Genomic DNA, 27,183 nt, shown 5'->3' on the forward strand with positions numbered 1-27,183 from the left:
GCTCTCGAACCACCACTACCCTGACCAGGATAAAGTGGTTATTTGAGATGAAGGAATGAATGAGTCATCTTATAAAAATTTTTAGTCAGTTAATGTCTCCCTCTAGCGGCATTTACAATGAATTAAAGTACAAACTAGGAACAGAGCTGGTAATTGTAATTATATCAGAGTATCAGTATGGAAGGCAGATATGAGAAGCGGTGGCATTGATATTTAGTTATATATGATAGTTATATTTTATTACAAAGAAGCCCTCACTGATTGGGCCGTGAATTTAGTAGGCAAACAAGAAATGAATGGCCAAATGTATGTGGACACCTGACCATCACATCTATATGTGATTCTTCCCCAAACTGTTGCCACAAAGTTGGAAGCACAGATTTGTCTAGAATGTTTTTGTATGCTACAGCATTAAGATTTCCCTACACTGGAAGTAAGAGGCCCAAACAGTTTCCAGTATGACAATGACCCTGTGCACAAAGTGAGCATGGTTTGCCAATGTCGATGTGGAAGAACTCGAGTGACCTTCAGAGAGCCCTGACTTCAACCCCACTGAACACCTTTGGGACAAACTGCTCCCCAGGCCTCCTTGACCCACATCAGTGCCTGGTCACTAATGCTCTTATAGGTGAATATTCAAATCCCCACAGGCACGCTCCAAAACCTAGTGAAAAGCCTTCGGAGAAGAGTGGAACTTATTATAACAGAAGAGGGGGACTAAATCTGGAATGAGATGTTCAGCAATCACATAACAATGTCAGGTGTCCACATACTTTTTGCCATAAAGTGTATTTCTTACATATACATGTTCTAGCCTGCATTTAAACAATCATCTAAAAATAATCTAAAATTAATTTCAAATAATTATGGTATTATAATTATTATTGTTATTTAGAAAAAGTAGAACTCTAGTTCTATGAATAAATATGTAAAAAATATACTTTTTAAAGTATTGGCATGGAACATCCAAATATACTGGAGGAGAAAACAAGGCAAAAACTGGAAGAGATGCTCTCTGGTGTGGATGATGTGATGTATTGTCGCCCCCTGTTGGCCACTTTAATAAAGTTGTAGTTTTTCTAGTATCAGAAATTGCACAAAACGATTTTCACGTCTCACTATATGTTCTATTTATCTTCACATATCAGGAGTTTGTACTTTGGTAATATATTTATATATAATCCTTAAAGTCAGAGTTTAAAGAAATAACTTCCTTAGAACAATCCCCACAAGTGTATGTCACACAAATTCATTAAAAAAAAATCATTCATTACTCTTACTTAACTTAATTGAAGGTTTTTTGTTTTGTTTTTTTTAAACTACACTATTTAATTTAGTTCAATAAATCCATTTAGTTTGGTGAACACAATTTAGTTAGATTAGGTCAAATTAATTTACTTAATCAACTTTATTACATTTGTCTAAATTTTTAAAATATTTTTTTATTAATTTGCTGGAGGTTCAATTAGTTTTCTCATGTTTAAACAAGCAGGTTCATTCATCATTATACATAACATATATAATGAACAAATGATAACAAATAAGAATGGGAAAAAAAGAAAAGACTTGTGTCTGCACTGACATTAATATAATTCACTGAGTGGCCACAACCTAAGCACAAGCACTACTCTTCATTACAATGGTAATTATAAATTCTCTATAATGTTGATATTAATACCACCACATTTTCAAGCACCATCAGTTCACCAGTTATATTCTATGTCAGTGCTTCATCCTAAATGTCCTGAAAGTGTAAAATTAGAATAAAAACACACTTACAATTATGAACTTGGTTGAAGCGTTTATTGCTCAGCGTGGTGATCTATAAGAAAACCTTTTTCTTTAAGACAAGCAGATTAGAGCAGGCAAATGTGATGATGAAATTTGGAGAACTTTTTCCCCTCTTGCCCTGAGATAAAAGATCTCTATTAAGATATAAAACATTGAACTGGCCAAGCACAGAAGAACTACAACTCTCAGACCCAGGTCACGCACAGGATTAAAGTGGGGAAGCACGGTTATAAGCCTGTGCTTCTAAGCCTGGGAAATTTTCAGGTCCTTGGACACCAGGGTGGCAGTGACGAAGTGCATTGCACCACTATGCTCCTTGAAGGTCTTTACAGCTTCATCACTGAACTTGGGAAAATTGTACACCTCCCTGAGAGAAAATAAGAGAGTCGTTGACATACATTAATACCAGCACTTCATCTTTCTACAATCAATAGCACTCATCATATTCATTATTAATTAGAGAAAATGAATGCAGTCTGACACCACAGGCCTGAGATATGTGTATAGGGTCGAGGGTCTGTATAGATTTTACTGAAATAATCCATTCAAAATTGGTACACTGGACACATTTTCTAATACTGTTCTAATCTGGAATGAACTGTAGTAAATATCAAGTAACCCTGAAAGGGAGGTAAAAGTAACCTGTATCCCCTCACACCCCAAAGCAACACTCTGTTTTCCACTTCTGTAGTACCTAGAGGATTATTCTAATACTACTGGGTCAGGAAAGAGCAAAAATGACAAAATCAATACAAATTAACTTCATGGCTTGATAACTAAATATTGAGATTTATGTAGAAATTTGAAATTGTACGACACTGATCGGGTTGGTCAGAAGGTGTCAGTTAATTGTTTTTTGTTTTTTTTAATAAAAGCAGCTCTGACGGAAGTTACAGCCGTTTTATATTAATTAAAATCACAGGTTCATATTTAAAAATGTGCTCATTCTAATATGTTACTGTTTCTAAAGAAATTAAAGCTAATTCACAGGAACTTGTATGATGGAGTATATGTATTATTTTTATATACACACACACACACACACACACACACACACACACACACACACACAGTAGATAGATAGAAAGTAGACAAAAAATAGATAGGAAATAGATAAGGAGGCTCCAGTGTCAACATTTCGTAACATTCAGAAGTAAAGCTGGTTTAAAAAAAAAAAAAAAATTGACCATTGGGAAACTAAGGATGGAAGACATTGTGGTTTGCTTTTGTTTGTCTTATTAACTTCAAAAGAAAAAATTGGGGAATGATTTATTTATAGCTTCTCTAATGTAATCGATAACAGGAACTTTGGGGCATGCTGTTATTGTTAATGAATCAATTTGGGATTGCTTGCACTTTGCGCTGTGCTGCATCACACCACTGTGTTGTTGATTATTTTGCTATAACAGCATGCCCCATCACGGTTTATTCTTTACATGCATGATGCTACCGCTGATGCTGTTACTAGTGCTAATACTGCTGCTGCTGCTACTAATGCTGTTGAGCAAAATTGTATCAGAGCCACAGAAGCTTCAGAATGAAGCACCGTGCCTAGTCATAGTGTGGCTCAAATTTTATACAGCACATTTTTTGACCATTGACCATCTGGCTCAAAATGCTGGCTCACTTCAGGCAAAATAAGATAACCAAATTACTGATTAAGGGGGGAAAGGGGGGGGGGGGCTTTCTAACAATGATTCTCATTAATTCAGATCTTTCTTTAAGGCCTTTGAGGAAAAACAGGCTTTATCATCTGAAACAGTTCACGAAAAGACAACTCGAAAATCTTGTGCACAGTGCCAAGAAGTACATGAATGGAACTGTAGAAACAAATTTACAAAAATGTGCATTAATTTAGGGTAAAAATTTGGAAGATGGTCCAGCTTTGAGATTATCTTCACTGGTCCTGTAAAGCTGTTACAACATTGTACATAAAGCAAACAGCAATTGCAATGCATCCTGTCTTTTGTGAAATCTAAAAACGAAACAAAAAGGTGTTTCAATAGCAAACAGGCAGCAAACCCTAATCCCAAATACACCACAAGAGGGGGCAGTTTCACTACTGCAGTCACTGGATCAAACCAAAATTAAACTTAACCCTCCTATTACGTTATGGGGTTTTGACCCATTTCACATTTGAGGTGTCTGAAATACTGGTTAATCTCTCTTGTTCTCTTTGAAATTTCTTGACTTTCCTCTTTTAGGGCCAACTTTTCCATATACACAACCAAAAAAGCACATTAAATCACAACCTCTCAATCTGGAATCGAAAGTGTCATCCTAGTCTACTTTTTTAATGTCCATGAATGCAGGCCAGAACAAAAGAACGTTCCTCAACACAGGCAGCTCTGCAACATTTTGGACAGAAGCATGAAATGACAATACTTTTGAAAACCATGGATCAGGAAAAGGAAAGATTGTGAGCAGTAATCTCTGGAATGGAAGTGACTCCTCTAAAATGTAACACATTCTTAAAGTTGAACGTACCAAAATATACCCGAGTAATTGGAAATCAAATTTCCAAAAGAGGAAGATATAAGAAGATGGTCTTAAGGGATCTGGCTTTGAGGCCAATCACTAGTGGCATTGGGTTTAAGGGTGTAAATGATCCAAAAGCACTGAAGCCTTGGAAAAGTAATCAGTAACAAAAGTTGGTGATTTATACACTGAAAACTCTCCTTGGTTGATTCATCAATGGCGATCTCAATCCTAATGTGGGCAGTGATGCATAATCCTTATTCAGGCCAAGTCAAGGAGTACACTACATGGCCAAAACTATCAAGCTATCGGTATGACTAAACAGTATTGTAGCTAGCGATTCAAGAAAAACGTCAATGGGAATTTTCCATTATTCAAACACTGTCACAAGTGTTGCAGTGGAGGCAAGAAGGTGAATCCTGAAGAAGCAGCATAATGTAGAGTGTCCACAAAACTTTCCCTCAAATTCCAAAGTCTCTCCAAACTTCAGCACCACTGGCAAGGAATAGATTAAATATTTGTGGTCCCTGATGCTGACACAGAAGTAAAGACTGAGGTCAGTCTTAAACCAAGGGGACTGTCCTACAAATAAGCTTATTATTGTTATAAACATATATACTAAGCATATTTATGTTGTATAAATTGAATATCAAATTGAGTTGTGGGGTTTGCTTTAATTTTTCAAAACATCTACTTCAGTCTATTTATTTTTTTATTTTGTTTAAAAAAAAAAAAAGGAAGAAGTATTTTGACCACTTAACCACTACTTTACACTTCATGTGATGTACTTGACTGTTGAAGATTTGGCACTTGGTACTGTTGTTCTGGAAAAAATAAACCATTCAAACTACCAGGTACATTTCTTGGATTTGTGGGTGGTATAAAGGTATTAACGAGAAACTGGGGGAAATTTCTCAACAAGGGGAGATTTTCAAATACAGTTTCCCTTTATATATCAAAATATATTAATATATACAATAAAGTTTACACTTTATTAGTTTATCATATTTCATTGTTTTAATCTTTTAGGTGAATACAAATGCTTTTTATTTTAACACTGAATACTGCTGTTAGGCTTTATAATAGTACAGACTCTTCATCTTTGATCCTACTTCACATGATAATACTTTCTTTTGCCCCAAGTTACCTGAAGAGTGGGCGTGTGAACTTCATCCTGCCTTGCTCTGTGGCCATCTTCAGAGCCAGAGGAACAGCCTCTTCCCAATGCGCTTTGACACACAAACGCAACCACCTACATGTACACACACATACACACATATACACACATATACACACATATACACACATATACACACATATACACACACATATACACACATATACACACATATACACACATATACACACATATACACACATATACACACATATACACACATATACACACACACACACACACACACCGGTCATCTATGAGTATTTACATCATCAGTGATTTACTATTGTGGGGTGATTTTAAATGTGTATATTGGTGCTTGTATAAAACATTATATGTAATACTATACATATTTTGTAAGGGGGGGGGGGGGGGGGACTCTCATGATCTTATGAGTACAGAATAACAGAGCCTCAGAGTAGGGAACAAAGATGAAAACAGTTGTTTTTTTAAAAAAAAAAACACAACAAATATCAAGTACTTTCTTTTTTTTAATAGATCTGGAAACATATATAAATACACTGTTTGAGAATAAGAGCTTGGGGCCTAGATATAAATAAATCACTCTTCTGCATAGACCAGCTGTACTTTCCACCTGAATATTTCAGTTCAGCACTCAATGTACAACCTCTTCAGCAATCAGCCCCAACCCCACCCAAATCCACCAGCAGTCAGTGGTATCTGTTCTGTTTACCTGAAACGGATCTCAGCGTTCCGGACACTGTTGAAGTTATACACCTCCTGCATTCGCTTAACATGAGAGACAGGAAGAGGTTCCTAAAGAAAACAGAGAGAGTATGCAAAGAGACCATAGACATACAGTACAGTGCAGGATACTGTAGATAAATTCAGCTCTCCTGTTATATGTGCAGTTCTTGTGAAGGTGGATTAAGAATTATTTTTGGACATTTAAATTGTTATAATAGTGTTAGTGTGGATCTCAGTACCTCCTGTAACAGCACAGCCAGGAACTCAATCAGCTGATGAGAGGAGAGCTGCTTTATATCAGCCTCACTGAAGCCTGACAGATCAGCATCTTTAGCCTGCCAATACACACAAAAGTCTTGTTTCCATATAATATAATGAAATATGTATATTTCCCAACAAAAAAATAATTGTTACAGAAAAGTGTAAGAGACATGGTGATTTTATGTAATAGATCACTTTTCAGAAAAAAAAAAAAAAACATAATGAAGACTGCTGGGCTTTGCATGCAAAAAAAATCCATCATAAAACTGCACAAACTGTACCCGAGACTACTCGTTCTTTAAAATAAAAAATAAACAGCTGTCACACCAAATATTGACTTTGTTTAGTTTTTTTTTTTTTTAGTAGTTTTTGTTTAGTGTTTTTTTTTTTTTGTTTTAATTTGTATTTACTTATGCTATATATATATATATATATATATATATATATATATATATATATATATATATATATATATATATATATCTTTATATACACACACACACACACACATAACCTTTTACATATATACCTTTTACACATTTAATTTCCTGATTTTTTTTAAGGCATGTCTGATTTACAGCATTTATTTGCATGTGCCTAAGACGTTTGCACAGTGATGTACGTTCTATAGCAAAAGAAGTAAAAGTTTACCTTCACCCATCTCTGGGCCAGTGCACTGCAGGCATCTGCTAGAGTGGTGTCATACCTGACCAAGGACAATGTTTAGATGTCAAGCATATAGATACACTGAAGTACACAGGCACACACACACACACACACACACACACACACACACACACACACACACACACACAACTTACTTTGGCTTCACAGGGGCCATTCCTGGAGTGTGCATCCATGCATTCCAGTCCACTTTATTTAAGATGTCCACCTGTCATTGAGCAACACAGAAACAAGACAAAGTTAAGTTAGACCTCTCACATTTACAAAAAAGCATCAGAGATAAGTTTTCAAGAAGAATATAAAAATATCTGCATTGTTGCCCCCTCTTTTACCTCAAAGTCAAGCTGGAAACAATTCATTAGTGTGACTAAAGGGATAGCAGAACTGTCCCCCCCATGGAATGTCACTAAATGATGTTGTGCGCTCATTAGCATATTCATTACATCATTGTGTCATATGTTCATTATGCATAGTGTCAGCCCTTTACATCGGTTTGCCTCTTTCCTACTCTCTGAGCTCATACTGTATTTGAATACAGCCGAATTCCCAATAAAACTGTTCTACATATTTTTCTGTTTCTGTTGTCAGACAACGGAACAAATATGAAATAGTGACTGAAACACAACCCATTAAGACTACATGTTAACCAGCGGTCACTTCCAAGGCACTTACAAGCTGCTGCTGTGCACTGCTAAAATCCTGATTTATAACCACGACGCCCTCTGACAAAATCAGCATACGCACAGGTTAAAGACAGCGGCTGTGCTGTGATTTCAGCTATATGGAACATGATCACTCAGAGAGAAAGTTAGAAGTGAATGAAGGTGCTGCTCCTCCTCTGAATGAAAGTGTGTCTCCGGGGGGAAAGCAGGAGCTCGCGATCACGGGGCAGTACTGGCCACTCTCTTCTACGCAAAATAACCAAGGATAGCCCAAAAAGTCGCTAGCTTTATCGTTGGGTGTTTTTTTTTTTTAAGGGAATTTTTTTTAAAAATCACTAAAGGAGTCTGAAAAGTGGACCGGAGCTGTCTCTGTCAAAATAAGTGAGTGAACAGCGGGAGGAGAGAGAGGGGCTGCAGCAGGGTGTCATATTTTAAAGTTAAACAGATTGTATTCGTGTTCTATCGAAAATAAACACTAAATGGTCAAACTCAAATAATAATGATGATCAGTGCACCAGATTCATGACCATAGTTCCTGGTCCATAGAGAAATACCTACTCTACTCTCTACTACTACCACCTACTACTATGACACAAAAACTGAAATTGACCCTGGTTCCTGTAGGAAACACACATTAAGTCTTCTACAGACAAGTACTTCTCACCTTGTCTTTGAAGTAGGTGAACAAGTAGTTTTTCCAGTCATCAGTGGTAACACTGCTGTAGGCAAACATCTGGATGTAGGACTTCACAAAGCCCATAAACACCTCTGTACATGGCATATGAGACACAAAAGTGTTCTAGTGCATTGGTTTGTAAACTTACTGAAGACTGTACATCTTGTATTGAAACAATTACCACAAATATTACAACACTACAACTACACTATATTGTCAAAAGTATATGTACATCTGACCATCACGCCCATACGTGGACCTTCCCCCAAACTGTTGCCACAAAGCTGTAAGCATACAATTGAGTAGAACATCTTTGTATGTTGTAGCATAAAACCTTCCCTTCACTTAGGGGCCCAAACATGTTCCAGCATGACAAAGCCCCTGTGCACAAAGCGAGGTCCATGAAGACAGGAAGGTTTGCCAAGGTTGGTGTGGGAAAAATCCTGGCCTCAATCTCACTAAACACCTTTGGGCTGAACTGAAACACCAACTGTGTTTCAGGCCTCCTTGCTTGACATCACTGCCTGAGCTCACTAATGCTCTTGTAGATGAATGAGCACAAATCCCAACAGAATGCAGCCAAAATCTAGAGGAATGCCTTCCCAGAAAAATGGAGGCTGTTATAACAGCAAAGAGGCGACCAACTCTATTTTAATATCTATGGTTTTGGAATGAGATGTTCATCAAACACATATAGGCATAATGGTCAGGTGTCCAAATACCTTTGGCCATATAATGTATATGATACTTTTACGGGTGTCTGTCTGTCTGTCTGTCTACCTGGGCCTCCCATCAGCTCTTCCAGATGGTAGAGGAGAGCGAAACCTTTCTCATAAGGCACAGAGGAGAAGCATTCATCAGGGTTGACACCTTCCAGGTTTGGCACCAGGTTAGTATTGACATTATTTGCTCCGAAATGGTTCACCTGCAAAAACACCACCACAGTCAGTTAGCTGGTGTGTGTGTGTGTGTGTGTGTGTGAGTGTGAGAGAGAGAGAGAGAGAGAGAGAGAGAGAGAGAGAGAGAGAGAGAGAGAGAGAGAGAGAGAGAGAGAGAGAGAGAGATATTAGAGTTCACAGATCACAAGGCTTTTGTTAGATGGGTTACACTGGCTTACATTATCTATGCAAGGCTCATGGAGGCCCAACTAATCCATTACTCACAAGCTAATGTTCATTTGATGTACTTGTGTATACTGTATGTATTTTTGTTGAAGGACACAAGCGGGTATGTTGGGTTGTGTGTCTTACAGACTCCTGTAGCTCTTTCCAACCTCCCATCGCTTTAAACTGCCTGAACTGCTCTCCCTCCATCGACCTGCCAATCATTCTCTCCAGATATACAGTATGTCCCTCATTCAACCTACAAACAGTCAAAGATATACATGGGGCAAAGATGAAGGGGATTCTTACTACAAAAATACATTAAATATTAGGAATGTTTTGCCAACTTTTATATAACAGTTTTGCATTTTATATCCTAAATTTTACCCGAATATGATCTTCCCATGTAAACACTTATGAGACAACAGATAAGCAAGAGTGGAATGATTATATACAACTTCAGTGGTAAAAACTGCAGCACTGTTTCCAGACAAAAAAAAGACATCGCCGACAAAATTCCTAAATCAGCTGTACAAGCAAAGTGCTTCTGAAGCTTTAGGAGGTGAGACCAGTCGATATTAGTGAATAATACACAGAGACAGTCAGGAGGAAATACCAACATGATGCACATCTGTATTTAGACCTCAAGATTTATTATGTATGTGAGCACTGCTCAGCTAAAAATATAAAAAGCCATTTAAGGGTAATAGTAAATATATATATTTTTTTTAAATAAAATAACACTTTCAAATAATTAATGTATGAAGGCATACAGATGGCCCATTTATTTATTTATTTTTCACCTGCATGTCATCTGGAACAATCTTTCACCAAAGTTTATTTGGATCATTTTAGATGTGTATTTGAATTCTTCTCATTTGTATATCACAGGCATTACTGATAAGAGAACGCCACCCAAGAGGCGTGAACTTTGGGTCAAGTCATTTTTAATAAACTGAAAACGACAAAAGCAGCAGCATGGCACAACACTGAATACAAAGATCTTTTCCAGCATAAATATTCATGTAGATTTTAAACCTTTAAGCCCTTACAGTACATGTGTGCCGTGTTATGCACCGACATACGGATGAAGTAACTGATAGCACAACAATGAACAGCTGAATAAAATGTCAGTTTGCATTTACAAACCAAAAATTACCCTCATGCAAGAACAGAGCTGTGATAACTGATCAGGTTTCATATTATATCTACAGTCATGTGAAAAAAATAAGTATACCACTTGCAGTTATGAACACTGGTCTCCTTTGAACAGTGGACTAGTTCAACAAAGCCTTCATGTAAAAACCATAATGAACTTTTTTATTTTCACAGTATACGTTGTTACTCAGATGAGAACGGGTTCCCTTCAGAGTCTGGTTCCTCTCAAGGTTTCTTTTTCATATCATCTCAGGGAGTTTTTCCTTGCCACCGTCACCACCGGATTGCTCAATTGGGATTGATCCACAAACTTAAAATCTGTATCCTGTGTTTATACGTTTTTGTAAAGCTGCTTTGGAGACAATGTCCATTGTAAAAAAGCGCTATACAAATAAAATTTAATTGAAAAAAGTATACCCAATGGAATATACTGGAATTTTTTACCACTCTTCCATGCAAAATTCTTTCAGTTGCAAAATGTTTGAGGGTTTTCTTGCATGCAATACCTGTTTCAAATCAAAAATTTAAATGGGATTCAAATCTGGGCTTTGACTAGGCCATTCCATAACCCTTTCATTTCTTCTTTTGAGCGACTGGTGGATTTGCTAGTGTGCTTAGGATCATTATCCTGTTGAAAGTTTCACTTTCAGTTCAACTTCAACTTTTGGACTGATGGTCTCACATTATCTTCAAGCACTCTTACATATGATGCAGAATTCTTAGTTGAATCAATGAATACAAGTCCCTGAGGCAGCGAAGTAACCCCAAACCATAACATTTCCACCAGAGTGCTTCACAGTTGGTACGATGTACTTCTCCTGAAAAGCTGTCTTTGGTCTGCGCCAAACATGTCTGCTGTTACTGTAGCCAAATAACTCTTTTATTCGCCTTTCCAGAGCACATTATTCCAAAAGGCCTGGTCTTTGCCTATATGCTCATAGGCAAACTGTAGTCTTGCAAAGGCTTTTTCCTGGCACGCCTCCCATGCAGGTTAAATTTGTGCAATCTCTTTCCGATTGTAGAAACATGCATTTTGACATACTAGCAGATCCTGTGAAGAAATTTTGGGGTTCTTAGAGACTTCTTTTTGCATCAGTCCTAGACAAATTGGTAGTCATTTGAAATCTGTGCTGTTTGTACATTATTTTCCTTTTCAAATAATTTGGAGACCTTTTTAAATCCCTTGCCAGACTCAAAGGCAGTCATAACCTTTTTCTCTGAAGGCCTTACAGAACTCTTTAGATCTTGGCATGATGACACCACACACCTCAATAACAAAGGGAACACCAGACACTAGATATGAGAGGGGTATAAATAAGACAAGTTCCACCTGCACTCCCTAAGCAGCTTCTAACCACTGGCACCCAGTCGTGAACACCTGATTCTAATTATATGGATTTGAAGTTGTGATAAATGTAGGGGTACACTTACTTTTCCCATGTGACTGATCTTTTTTTTACGTTAATTTAAACTGTGAAAATTACTACAAAATGTCAATGTCATTTGACAGATTGTAACAAATTTAGTAATAGGCACTGTTTCAGAGAGGATCAAATGTTTGCTTGTCCAAATATGTAATATAATATAATAATAATAATTTCATTTCCATGGGGTGTACTTATTTTTTCTCATGACTGTACATACATGATAAAGTCATAGTATGTGTATGATAACTGACCAGAAATGCTCCCAGGTTTTATTAGTCACCAGGTTTCCAGTCCAGCTGTGAGAAATCTCATGAGCAATGACCTACAATCAGACACATATCAACATCAACAATACACAAAAGACACAAAAATACACTTTATACACAGAAGAAACATTCCCCACTCATGTAGTGATATTCAATAATAGCTTGGCACAAATTCATTACTCATTCATTTCCAAAGTTTAATGGGCCACCACACAAAAACAGTGACTTACAGTAGCAAGTGACCGGTCTCCAGCCTGAAAATAAACACAAGAACAGTTGTTAGACAGGATGCCGTGTAAAATACACAGACGTACAGTACAGAGGTCTAGCAATCAAGTTCATGAAGAAGGTGAGAAACCACAATTTCTACAAATATCCCAGTTATTGTGGCTTATTAGTTCAAAGTCATACTTTTTTTTTTTTTAATGAAAAGGTAGGCTTGTGTGTATTTAAATCAACTTTGCAAACAGGCCTAAATGTGTGTGCTGTAGAAAAAGGGAAGCTGGCTTGCAGACTGCACAATATGCTTAGGTCCACAAGAACAGCTGTGTGATGGAAACTGTGTTGGTATGTGCGCTAACCAGTAGAGTAGGTGTCGCAAATGTGAGGCAGGGGTTCTCCATGCCACCATAGGGGAAAGACGGCGGCAGCACCAGCAAATCATAGTGTCCCCAAACATATGGCCCTGCAAGACTCTCAGCAATCTTCAGCATCCTCTCCGTCTAACGTACACACACGTGCACACACAGAAAGGACCCGTCAAACCATCAATCCCACATGAACTCGACGTAGCACACAAAATCGTGTCACACTTACTTCAGAGAACTCAAATGCAGCCAGGTCCACATATTCCTTCTCTGACCATACTTTGGACCTGGGCCCGATCTCCCTGTACAACACAGGAGACACATTTTTATAACCGTCTAGCACTGCCAAGTCAAATCTACTGCTCTTGAGATATACCCTTACCAGCTGCCTGATCAAATATGGTATAATCTGTAACACCAAAGAGGCATGAGGCTTTAATCTTCACTCATCATGGGTGTGAATGTACCACAGAGGTTTTCAGTTTCTCTCACTCTGATGATGTGAGGCGTGACAAAGTATTTTTAATATATTATATATTATATTACATATAATTAATAATAATAATAATAATAATGATATATATGTCACCCAGACTCTCTAATACTACACAGATGTATGCGTTTTTTTTTTGTTTTTTTTTTACAACCAATATCTTCATTTTAAATTCAACATAAGGGAGTGATGTAGGTTAAGAATGTTTCCGGTGTTGATATAAGAACATGCCCATTCAAATTTAATGAAATGGTTTTAAATTCACTAAAGCCTTTCATTCATAAAATGTCATTTTCAACTTTTTTAAGGAGTCAGATAAGCAGTCAGATAACGTGCACGTAGGAATCTTGGTTATATACAAGACCAGCTGCTCATACGCAGATGAAGTCCGATCCAGCAGTAATGGGGATTTTATACTGAGTATTCCTATTTGGATCAGAATCTCTAACATGAACAGAAATTCAGACAGAAGCCAAAAGGAAAGACGAGAGAAACTACCTGCTTTCTAGGGCTCCCACCACAAGCGCAATAAGGTAAGAAGGCATGGGCACCTGAGAAAGAACCATATGCATGCACAAGTATACACACACACACACACACACACACACACACACACACACACACACACACACACACACATGAAATGATGTACATGCTACAATGCGTCAACATCAAACATTTTACCACAGTTTTATCTGTAGCATTAAAAACTGCCCGCAGTAATGCGACTTCCGTTCAACTGAAGAAATATAAGAACGTGTCTTGTCTGGTAAGTCTTAGAGCCATACTCAACTGATTAAGATAAAAGAGAGGAAGTAAAAGTTTCAACAAATTAAAATCTGGAAAACAGACGCTTTTTGGAAAGCATTTCACCAGTTCTTAATTTTAGGATCTGCACATTTTGTGTGACTTTGTAAAGTTAAATAACATCCACTAAATTACTTGAAGAATAACACTAACATTTCCCAACCAACTAACACTATAATATAGGAACCATAAACAATTTGCTCATGATCATAAACAGTGCATTTAGAATTTTCCAGTGTTGATGTGATTATCATTATTCAGTGCATATTCATTTCATGATCAACTTTTTAATAAATTCACTCTTAATTTTGAATGAAGTGAGAGAGAGAGGGAGAGAGAGGGAGAGAGAGGGAGAGAGAGGGAGAGAGAGGGAGAAAGCGTGTAAGGCATGTTGACTAACTGGTTGTCGGAAGCGGTAAATGATTCGGCTGTTGTCACTCGGATCTGGTTCCTGTCCATCATGCACTGCGCTCATAAGTGCGATCAGCTCTTTGGGCACTGACACCTATGACACACAGACATACAACATATACTGACTAAACGAACAAGTCCCCCTTTATCCATGCGAATGTTAATCCTAAAACCAGTTAGAGATATTGTGGGGCTGTTTGTCCTCTAAAGGCCCTTGGGATATATGACATCATGGACTCCAAGAAGAGCTTTTGAATGAAAATCTGTTTGCCTCTGACAAGAGGCTTGTGGTTGGCTCTTCCAGCAGGACAAAGTTCCAAAAAATGATTCCGCGACTACAGAATCAAGCTTTTGACCCACAGTAAACCCCACTGAAATGATTCTGTATTAAACTCATTAACTATATTACGAGGAGACTCTGTGCTTTCATGTTAGCAAAGGGAGGTTTCAGAAAGTCCTAAAAAAAAAAAAAAAAAAGGTGAGAATAATTGTGACAGGTTTTTTTATTTAAAAAATATATTTAAATACATTTATTTAAATTAAGTGTTTAATTTCCCTGAAAGTGTAAGAGAAATTAAAGTAAATAACCACAAAGATATTTCATTCATAACCTGTTTAAGAACACTGTTTTAGGTCTAGGGTTGTACAATATGGCAAAATAAAAAATGATGGAAGTATATTAAGAACTGCTAGTTTTCGGCAGCTGTATGTGAGGTTGAGTGTGCTACCTGGGAATAGTAGGTGTGTTTCACTGATGGAGTGTCCTGACAGGGAAGCATAGACCTGCAGTGAGTAGCCTGTTGGATTAAAGTAAAGATTACAGAGCTTGGTGACTTGTGCACCAGAGAAGAGAGCCTTAGGTGTGTGGTTGCATTCATCTTACATTGAAACTCATTTTAAATATGAAAAAGTGAACCATGTGCATAGAAAAACTGTATGAAATATATGTATATATGTACACCTAATCTCAGGATTAGGACTGAGCAGCTCTGATTCCATGAAAGTATTTTAAAAGGTAAATACTACAGCTCTAAAAGAACATTTAAAAATTTCAAATGGCAGCTTTAAATAATTTGTTAGAGCATTAGTCAGGGTTATATTTGTTTTGGTTTCATTAAGATGGCAAACCATAAAAGTCCTTTCAAGAACACTGCAGTTAGGGTAAATGCAGTATAGATGCACTTTTCAAGGGATACACCATTAGTGCATTAGTGTTTCAATTATAATTACACAGTGTCCCAAAAGACAGACATAGGGGCAATGAACACTATTTAGCAAAATGTCTTCCAAAAGTTCTCATTTTATATATATAAAAAAATATATAATATAATATAATATAATATAATATAATATAATATAATATATATACATACATACATACAATTTGAGAAATGGCAATCGTGTAATGGATGTTTTGTAAATAAAGTTACATTTTGCTAAAAAGTTTTAATTTCCCCTACGTATGGAGACTTCTGAGACACCCTGCATATGATTATCTTATAAAGTTAATGACATTAAGCACTACCCTTATGCACTCTTGTTCTTTAACACCCAGGTCACAGATCAATGATGGTCATAAAACTAATGAAACTGATATACAGTAGTGATAACACAGATATTTGTGTTGAAAAACTAGCACTGGACTTGCAGAAATGTGTGATACAACCACATTGCTTATGAGCTTTTGTGGTTTTCCTGTGACATGACAAGCTGAATTTTTCTTGACAAGTTGTGTTTTGTTTTTGTCCAATTAACCTTAAGAGAGAAAGAGAGGCTGGTGAGAAAACAACTACTTCGAGCTGCAAAAAACAGAAGTGATAATGGGAACTAACTTGCTTCAAGCTATAACATACCACCCTCTTAATCATTATTTTCCCAAAAGAGCATGCCTATTGCGTTTAATTCATGACATCTTGACCTTACAGCATGCGAGGACATACCTGGCACTGGCTGAAAAGGTACGGGTGCTTTTTCCCAGCGGTTTGTGCAGGAGCGAGCCACTGCAGAGCCGAAGCCTTTGGAGATGTCTCAAACTCGATCTCCACAATCACATGCTGCCCACTGAACACACATCATCATTGTACATCACGCTGTTCAGATCAGAACTTCAGTACTCATGTACATTATAGTGGTAATCTCATGTTCACCCATAAATCAACATTTCAGGATCCTGTAATGACATGGTTCTGATATGCTTGGCAAAAATTAGTTGGAAATGTTATAAATGTGCGATTTACATGCTGCTGAATACTAAAACCATGTTAATTTACAGAAACCTGTGACACAATGTGTGCATACTATGTTTCTACAGGTTTTTTTGCCTCTGCAAACAGCCTTTGATGAAAAAAATAAAATAACACCAGAATAACAGTCTCACTAATAAACTTCCCAAACTACAGCCCTATATGAGCAGCCTAAACTACAGAGATGAAGCGTGTGGTGATACCGTGAGAGCTCAAAGGGCAGGCTGATCTCCAAAGGGCTGCCTTTATAACCCTGCTTCTCTCCCAGGGTAAACTTGGCAGCCTGGCCATTGGCTGATACCTTGAAGATCTTTAGGTCAATCGTATCTAGAGTCTAGAAGACAGAAGGTGATTTATGAAGGGTGTAATGCCAGCAATTTATCAATGGAGCAACTTTAACACTGAACAAAGTACCAAGCTTTCAGTTTAAATAACTACTGAGTTCTGAATACAGGCGAGTTTACTTGTATTATTGCACCGATCCCACACTGAATATCTTTATCAGAGCTCATAAACATTGGACTGGATTTAATGTAGTTTCCATTTCAATACACTGACATGTATTATGCTGACTAACACATGACACCATTTGTCTTACCGCACATCATCATAGAGTCTCTAAAATTTCAGGTAACTTAGGAAGAGAACAGGCCTTCCTATTGTGGGGAAATCAATATCAGATCAGTATCGAGTAGCAGGGAAACCCACAGCCATGATATCATTATAATATCAAAAACTGAACATGTGGATTCAGTGCATTAGTTAATTAACCGGTTGTTTTTTGTTTTTAAGAGTATGATGCAACAGATTTAGATAGGATATACTGCTAATAGTATACAGGTCAAAGACAAAAGGGCTTTGAAAAGAGGCACCCTTATTCTAAAACCCTTATTCTAATAACACACTAATAAGATAGTTACTATGTAATGTTTCTTTGTTTTTTACTTATGTTTCTTTAAATTAATAATGCTGCAATTATAATGCATTATTCTGAACGACAACATTGTATTTTAAAAACTTTTTTTTTTAATTGGAGACAAAATATAAAAAGATTTCCTCCAATACACAAATACTCCAGTATTGGAAACTTATTTTATCCTATAATATGTAATTTAGCCAATACACTTTTTTTTTTTTTATAACAAAGTAGTAAGAATACAAATATAATGTAATATTATATTGTCATCATTTATTATTATTGAATTTCTAGTAGTTTAATAATAAATAAATAAATAAATAAATAAATAAATAAAAGTTATTAATAACTTGATGGGAAACAAAAATAACACTTATTTAAAGGCCTCTCTTGCACATACTTTATGGTAGTGTGTATTTGGAGGATATAAATAGACTGAAGTAATTAAGAAGTCCACAGTGAAATCCGCCCTCTGTGCTACTGAGCATTTATATATTTAAAGGTGAAATTTTTCTGTCATTCATAATTACTTTCGAGCAAAGTGGAGTAAATGTGGCTGCTATTATCAGATTTTATCACTCTACACCCGAGCCAAAGTTCATCACAGACCTGGCGAACTATGCATGCGTTATTTTTCCCAATCATACTCAGAGAAACCCCGCCTCCTGCAATCGGATTGGCCCTGTGTTCAAATCGGCGTTTAAGCCATTTTTATATGTAAATAAGCATCCAATCATAGCACGTCACGGCTCACAGGCTGTGAACAACTAGTTAATCATACTACAGAACGCTGTGGATGACTAGCCAATGCAAGCTCAGGAGGCGGGGTTTGTCGCAAAACCGGTGGAATAAATACCGCTTCGTGCAAATAAACCTTGCGTGACTTTTGTGGTTGTATGTGGAGATTTAAAGTGAGATAGTAGTGCAGAGAACTGCTTAAAGCCCAGAAACATGACACAAAACCGGGGATGTAACATCAATCCATATCTAAGTGCATTTTATAAGTGTCCATGAGGTTGCTGGAGTAAAATATTTACAATCTTAAATGCAGACAGAATTCTATCTGGATACAGCACTGTAAATCAGTTTCAATTCACAGTCTTACACAATAGAGCTGACACACTTTTCAGAAATCCAGTGAATATTGGCTATATGAAAGTAAGATCAATCTTGCACTGGTTTAGACAAGCAGAAATCACAGATATTCCTGTAGGTGTGACAGAGCCACTGTAAACATTTCTAACAATATACACTTTACACAACACAGCTTACACTACACACAGCTGCTTGCTTTAATAGAACAGCTTTACAGCTTCGTAGCTAGCTAGCTTTGCCTGGAGGAAAACAGTGTATAATATAGTAGAGAGATTTTACCAGATCTGAGAATTTATCCTGCAGAACCTCCACTGTGAGAGCGACCTTCCCTTTCAGCACATGGCTGTCGAAGTCTACATGATAATACAGGTTCACATGGCGAGTAACACACTGGGAGAAAGAAGAGAAGGAGCAGGGGTCTGTCACAGGAACCATGATCACAGTGAACACACACACACACTCACACACACACTCTCACACACACTCTCACACACACTCAGCCAGCTCGGAGGCTGCATTTTAATCAGCTCACTTCAGTCCATGTGACGGAAGTCGGGCTGTTGCATCACGGGAAATGTATTTTCATAAGTTTCCGGTGTTCTGTCGATCTGTCCTACCCGCTCAGGATGTGCAAGAGGTAGTTCAAGCTGTCATGTTAATCTAACGAAATGTGCTTGTTTCTCAGAAAGAAGTACCACCTTAGTAACAGATGTAGAAAGAGGAGTAGCACATCTTGTAAGCTTCAAATGTCTGTGGTGGTGTTTATTAGTACCACGTTTGCAATCACATAAGTATTATATTGGTAAAGACTCATTTTTACTATAAAATATTATTTGTTAGCATTTTAATTTAAGAAATTAATTTAATTCAAACTAGATTTATCTCACTTACATTTAACATCCAAATTCGCAATTATAAAGGCAAAAGGTAGCTCAAAATTATGGGCGGGTCTTCAGATATGCCATAATCCGGCTCGAGAATGTTTTACGCATGCGCAGTACGTGTGGGTAGAACAGGGGTCGGACAGAGTGCAATGAACACCTGTTTGACCTGTGTAAGCAAGACTGCCCTGGTATGCATGAAGAAAAAAAAATGCATGAAAATATGATGCATACAACGTGTATCTCTCATTTATAAGGAACTCTGTAACTCTGTTTAATTAATGTATAGTGTCTACACATACAGAAAGTATTGGAACAGCAAGGCCAATTCGTTTGTTTTTGCTAAACACTGAAGAAATTTGGGTTTTGTCAAAAGATGACTATGAGAAGATAGATCAGAATTTCAGCTTTCATTTCCTGATATCTACATCTAGATGACCACCCAATCCTTATGTGAGCAAAAGTATTGGAGCAGGTAGTCTTAAAGTAAATAGTACTTATTATTTGGTTGCTTTGCTTGTATGGAATATTTTAATAAATCAAAGTATAAGCTAATCATGTATAATTGGTGTAGGAGATATGGGAGAGTATTCATGCATGTTAATCATGTATGATAAATGAATGTAACTCTAGCTTGTGGGAAATCACTGAAGACACATTTCTCACTCCTAGCTTGTGTCTTTTTCGAATACACTTGAGCCTGTCCTCTGTATCTTTTTGCTAGCTTGGTATTTTTTATTCCTTAGTGTGCATCCATTATCACTGTCTTATTTTTCTAACTGCAGAGGTTAGAACATTACAGAATGTGCACATACACAAAGGACTGGTAAGGCCATCTGTGCAGCATGCTTGTTAGAGAAGAAGCACCAATGTTCATGGACATGCGTGTGTGTTAGTTTGCTAAAAGGCTCTTTATACTCTTATCACATAGCAGAGAGATGAGCAATAGAGAGTCTTTTTTTTTAAGTTTATAAAAGAATGTACCGATACTGAGTCAGTTAGTTTCTGCAGATCAGCTCAGACTTTGTTGCTTTTATAATAAAGTCTATTTTTGGCATGAAAACCCCAGGAAAAGTAGGGGTTTTTTTTAGAAGAAGAAGAAGAAGGTTCTCCACACTTGCATCAATAACTGCATCAAGCTAGTGACCCACTGAGATCAACACAGCACAACTGACATCAAACTGTTGCATTCTCCTTTTATGATGCTCAACCCAAGAGTAAACATTCAGAGCTATTAAGTGTTTAAACAGTCAATCTAACAGGACACATCTGGACAAGAAACACCTGTTAGTCACATGTTCCAATATTTTTGATCACTTGAAAAATGAGTAGGTTCAAACAAAATGTTTTAAGTTGTTTAACACATCTAGATGTAAATATCAGGAAATGAGAGCTGAAATTCTGATCCAATGTCTCATATTCATCTTTTGATCTCAAACTCAAATGTCTTCAGTGTATAGCAAAAACACACAGACCATATGTCTGTTTTTAAGAAAATATAAGATCACTTGAGAGCAGGAATGGCTAGCAGGACTAAACCCCCTCTCTTTCAAAGATAAAAATACATCAGTACAACCAGCAGTGGAAAATTACTCAACTAATTGTAGAACATGGAGCCAAAAATCTACTTGAGTGAAAGTCAAACAGTATCTCCATTGAAACATACTCTGCCATACAAATCTCCATTTAAACATACTCAAGCAATACAAATCTCCATTTAAACATACTCAGCCATACAAATCTCCATTTAAACATACTTAGCCATACAAATCTCCATTTAAACATACTCAGCCATACAAATCTCCATTTAAACATACTCAGCAATACAAGTCTTCATTTAAACATACTCTGCCATACAAATCTCCATTTCAATATACTCAAGCAATACAAATCTCCATTTAAACATACTCAAGTATTCAATTATTAATATTTACAGACATTAATATTTACTTATTTTAAATGGGCGTGAGGGTGAGGGTAGTGGTATCTCAGACATTTGACTTCTGACTGGAAGATCATGAGTTCAAATATCAGCACTGCCAAGCTGACACCAGAGCAAGGCCCTTAACCCTCAACTACTCAGTTGTAGAAATGAGATTAATGTAAGTTGCTCTGGATAAGGGTTACTGCCCAATTCCATAAATGTAGTTAATTATTTCAATATTTCAAAAAGTGAAAACACATCTGATCAGTATAGCAACTGGGCAAGAAAAAAAATAGTGAAAACAATCTCATGGTATTTGATGTGGAGTTTTTTTTTATTATTTTGTTTTGTTCTTTTATTTATTTTTATTTTTTTACATGTACTTCAAATGAGAAAATGACAATGTAAGGAGTAACAACTGTTATTTTCTCTTGAAAATGTACTTGAGTAAAGTACAAGTCTTCCATAATAGTATTTAAGTACCGTATAAAATACAATTACTCTAGAATTTTCCACCTCTTTATAAAATATTTCTCTTCTTGTATCCACATCAGGTTATTATGAAATGTCTTAAGGGTGACTATTTTGATATTTGGACTCAAGCACAACAGCACCTCTGATGGTCATAAGAAAAATACACAAAAATCTATCAAAAATAGTGATATGCAGAAAGTGAAGCTGATTTCTTTCTAGCCACACTGACTATTACACTTGAGAAGATGCGCATGAAATACTGTCATGGGTGTAATAAACATAAACAAGGTGGACACGCAACCTTTTTATTATTATTATTATTATTGTTTCTTTGTTTGTGTGTTTGTTTGTTTGAATGACACGGTTAGCCTATAACTTTTCTGTTTACATTGTTAAAACATTTGACCACTAGGTGGTGTGTGTGGGGGGGAGTATCTCTATCTATCTATCTATCTATCTATCTATCTATCTATCTAATACATTAATCCTGTTTATGAACACATTGGCAATTTTTCTGACGTTTTTGCTGCAATGCAGTGCTACACAGGAACAGTCTGTATAATTCTTTTAAATTAGTGATATTCTGAAACACTCAACATTTATATGACATGCAATTTTGAGTATTGCTTTTTCTTTTTTTTTTTTTCTTTTTTTTTCTTTTTACAATTCATGTACTAATTGATAACAAAAATAAACGAGCTAATAAACGCGCTGATTAACCTTTTCCATTTGTATGGACTTTACGTTGCACAGAAGAAGTGTGTGATTGTCGCCCTCTTGTGGTCAATCTTATGAATAAACCCTCAATGCACATTTTGCATCACACAAGCCCACCTAGGTTTTATTGTCTGTCACTCATATGCAAATACTATTAAGGAATTAATTAACAATAATAAAAATAATAATAATAATAATAAGTACAAATGTCTAGAAGTATAACATTGATATTTTTAGCTTAAATATACATAAGGGAACATAAGATAGATTTGTATTAACATGTTATTTACATTTTCTTTCTGAAAAACACCGTTCACAAAATTATTGGCACCCTATACCACTAATAGGTCTATCTGTTGAAAGTTCACCTGGAGAGAATACTCGCACTGAGCCCCTTTTGTAATGTCTAACATGGTTGGAAATTATTTGTATGGCTTCTTGAACAGTCAAAATGTCAAGGTCTTTTATTTTCTTATGTTTGTTCAAGTGGACAACCAACTTAAGTTCAGAATTTCATTAGGTTCAGCTCCAGAGTTCTTAGATGGCCACTGCAACATATTCTAATTCTGGCCCCAGAAATTCTCAGGAAAGGATGCGATGCTTCCAGATCACCACTGAACTTTCACGTGTACTTTGCTTTGAATGTGCTCTGAATAGTATTAGTATTCGTATTAGGCTGATCTGCTAGACTTATTTGATTTAGTTCTCTCTCGAGTAGCGGATCATCCGCTGCACCCCCTACTGTGTGCCGCTGGAGTTGTAGCCACAGCCACAGGCATTTATTTTTATATTAACAAGCGTGGCGATGGGGAGAGGAGAATATCTTTGAAAAAATGTAGGCTAATTTGTTTTTCTTGTTTCTTAGTCCAGTCTTAGACATGTATATAGTTAACATCAGTTAAATGCCCAGAGTGTACAGTTTACCTTTGGATTTAACTTTTTAAGTATTCATATTTTTATGAATTTCTTCATTTTTAACACAAAGATGACTTTTTTGTGTAGGACATGTTTTATCCCTTATCTCAAAAATCAGTGATTTACTACTGAAGCTGTGGGGCTTCAGGCAGAAACAAACATTTGACTAGATCTGCTGTAGAGATGCACTGGGATCCGAACTGGAAAATACAGCTTGTCTGAAAGTCAAAATGTAAATAATAAGTTGCTTATTTTATTCAAACTCTGGTGATTATGTGATGATGTTATGCCATGGCTTTGTATGTAGACCCAGTGCAGGACCAATGCATGAACCTGCAGGGAATATATATATATATATATATATATATATATATATATATATATATATATATATATATATATATATATATATATATATATATACACACACACACACACACACACACACACACACACACCATTTTTAATACATGGATGTTGGAAGTGAACCATTTCAGATGTAAACATTAAGCATGAACCTTTTTTGCTCCATGTTTGTGTTTTAGGAGTTCCTGTCCAAGTGTGAAAGATAAAACATTCTTATGCACATTTCATGTTTTATTGTCATTGTATTGTGTGTCCTTCCGTGTTTTCGCCAAAAGGGTTCTGCCTAGAAGCAGTGCCCCAGCAAATATATTTAGTCTCCATGGACTACTCTATGGTATCACAGGGGTGCAAAGGGACCTGTGGAAATAATCGACAGATCAATTGACTATCAAAATAATCATTAGTTGCAGCCCTAATTCACTCAATTGTTTACATATTTGCATATAGGTAATCACTACATATTAAGAGTCAGTTTATGTTTCATTCAAATACTTTATTAATTCCAGTGCATCATTGAACTAGTTGGAGTGCACACATGCTAGTTTATGTTGTGCTGTACAGTCGAGTGGGATGAGTTGAGGAGTGGATGGCTGATTCGTGCACTTAAAGGACTGGTACACCGCATTCACTGCTATTTTCAGTTCCGCTTGCAAGTGGAGAGTGGGATGCTTTGTGTTCGTTTTCTTTACTTTCTTATTCATAATTATGTATTTATTTATTTGTTTGTTTGTTTCTATTTTTGTTTCAATTACTGCCTTGTCTTTAATGTTGTATTTTGAAGTTTGTAGTGTTTTGTTTCCCCTCTGTGTGTCTAAAGTGGACAAGTCCGTCTGTATAAATGTGCCTATGGTTGTTTTTGTTTATTATGGGAAGTTCGGATCGTTTTACTAACTCAGATCTTTGAATCTCGTTCAGCAAAATAAACAAATCTTTTTTTCCCAAGTTATTTCGTTCATTTCAGCAGAATATAATTAAAATGTTACATGTTAAATTCCCTTAACACATCTAGTACTTACGCAAAAGTTGATCACAATTGGAATTAAAAATAAATGTGTGGCTAATGCAGCCACGGCCAAATTATGAGAAACAGAAATGATTAATTAATAGCTTAGCATTAGGTCTTCAGGCTATGCAGTCTGTTAGTTCACCTCAAGTCCCTATCCGAGACGTTTGTATTTTGTCATGTCACATTTGTCACATCTGTTCCCCAGAAACAGAAATTATTAGTTCAGCTCTCGAGTCTTCAGGTTCAAGTCGTTCGTTCATCCCGTGACCGCCCCATAGGCAATGCACCATGCAGTATCGGAAACAGAAATGTTTATATATATATATATATATATATATATATATATATATATATATATATATATATATATATATATATATATATATATATATAACATAAAAGCAAAAACCATTATTAATATTATCATTAATATTGGTTTAAAATATTACAGTTAAAGTTTAATGCTAAACTCAACTTCAACAACATAGAAGTTGTTACCCAAATGTAAATAAAACAGGAGTTAAATGATCTACATAGAAATGTAATGTGTTTGGATCAAACAAGGGTTTAGCCAATAGTCAATGGTTCAGTTGAAGTGCAACTGTCACTCAAGGCTGTCACCAAGGGAACAGTGACCCTTCCACATCCATTCCCCATGTTTTGCACGAGGTGAGAAATAGAGAAGAGACTCAGGCAGATTTTAACACATCTAGAAAAAGGAGTGATGTTTGGACTCATTTTGTGTCAGCTTGAGCCACTGAAAAAAAAAAAATCCACTAAAGGAGGAAGCACTTAAAGGAGACGCCTTAAAACTTCACATCTAACTGTGCTGTTAAAACAAGTTAGAACAGAGAGTGAATATGGTGGCCCTGCAGCAGCTGGAGCTGTTTCCACCACCAGCACCTCTTCAGCTGGATCTTCAACTACTTATGCTGGCAAGTGTCCCACATCTACAGCATCCACTATACCAGCAGGTATATATTATATTAGGCCAAGTAGGCCACAACAGCAAACCTCTATGAGCAGTTTTATGACAAGACAAATGGATCTATAAAAAGACAAAGCAAACTAGATGAGGCTCTGGTCAAAATAATTGCTTGTGACTTTCAGCCATTTTCTATAGTGGAGCATAAGGGCTTTAATGAATATTCACATCTTCTGGACCGATCATACAGCCTATCTAGCAGAAAAACACTAACAAAATCTTTAATGCCTAGGCTGTATGACAAGTTAAGAGCTGACATAATGGACAAAATCAAGAGTGCCTCTGCTGTATGTCTCACAACAGACTGCTGGACCTCTGTGACTACCACAAGTTACATGGCTGTGACTTGCCATTTCATAGAGGGTTTTCAGATTACCTCCTATCTCCTGGACTGCTTTGTCTTGACAGACAGTCACACTGCTGCTCACCTGGCAATGAGCTGACCAGGGTTACAAATGAATGGGGTGTGGGTAACAAAATTGTTGCTTGTGTCACAGACAATGCCAGAACATTGTTTCAGCCCTGAAAGACCATCGCTGCTGTGTAGCAACCCTCTACCTTGATCAAATACCTTGTCCAAAAATAAAGCCTCTGTCAACCACCAGGCAGCAGAAGAGACAGTAAACAGGGTTACAGCAGCTGCAGCAGCTATTAACCCAACTTACAGTGAAGAGGAGAATCCTCCAGATTCTGGTGCAACTGCCAGTGCAGGGGCCATGTTTGGGAAGACTTTGATGAGAGGGTAGCAAGCTTGAGGCTGTCTGCTACCACTTCAGCTATGTCAGATGCTATGATGGAGATGCAAGCATACCTTGCAGAGCCACTGTTATGTCGCACGTCAGACGCTCTGGTATGGTGGAGGAGATGTTCACCTGTGTGCAAAGCCTTTCTGAGGTCATGAAGGCTAGACTTTGCATTGTGGCCATCTGTGCCATCTGAAAGAGTTTATTTTAAGACTGGGAGATTATCTCA

At 36.7% G+C, this 27,183-nt stretch overlaps 1 protein-coding gene across 1 annotated transcript; it reads right to left on the reverse strand.

Annotated features, from left to right (window-relative positions):
* Positions 1-1,781: 1,781 nt before the first annotated feature.
* On the reverse strand, positions 1,782-19,463 carry lta4h (leukotriene A4 hydrolase). The gene is made up of 19 exons (XM_017494602.2): positions 19,223-19,463; positions 17,136-17,266; positions 16,630-16,750; positions 15,418-15,486; positions 14,679-14,783; positions 13,970-14,022; positions 13,208-13,280; positions 12,973-13,113; positions 12,622-12,645; positions 12,377-12,447; positions 9,688-9,799; positions 9,218-9,362; positions 8,426-8,529; positions 7,237-7,307; positions 7,067-7,121; positions 6,394-6,489; positions 6,141-6,223; positions 5,417-5,521; positions 1,782-2,158 (listed from the first exon to the last, which is right to left on the reverse strand). The coding sequence occupies exons 1-19, from the start codon at positions 19,376-19,378 to the stop codon at positions 2,035-2,037; spliced, it is 1,839 nt and encodes a 612-aa protein (XP_017350091.1). The 5' UTR covers positions 19,379-19,463; the 3' UTR covers positions 1,782-2,034.
* Positions 19,464-27,183: the final 7,720 nt, after the last annotated feature.

Source organism: Ictalurus punctatus, chromosome 19 (genome assembly GCF_001660625.3).
Source record: "Ictalurus punctatus breed USDA103 chromosome 19, Coco_2.0, whole genome shotgun sequence".
NCBI lineage: Eukaryota > Metazoa > Chordata > Actinopteri > Siluriformes > Ictaluridae > Ictalurus > Ictalurus punctatus.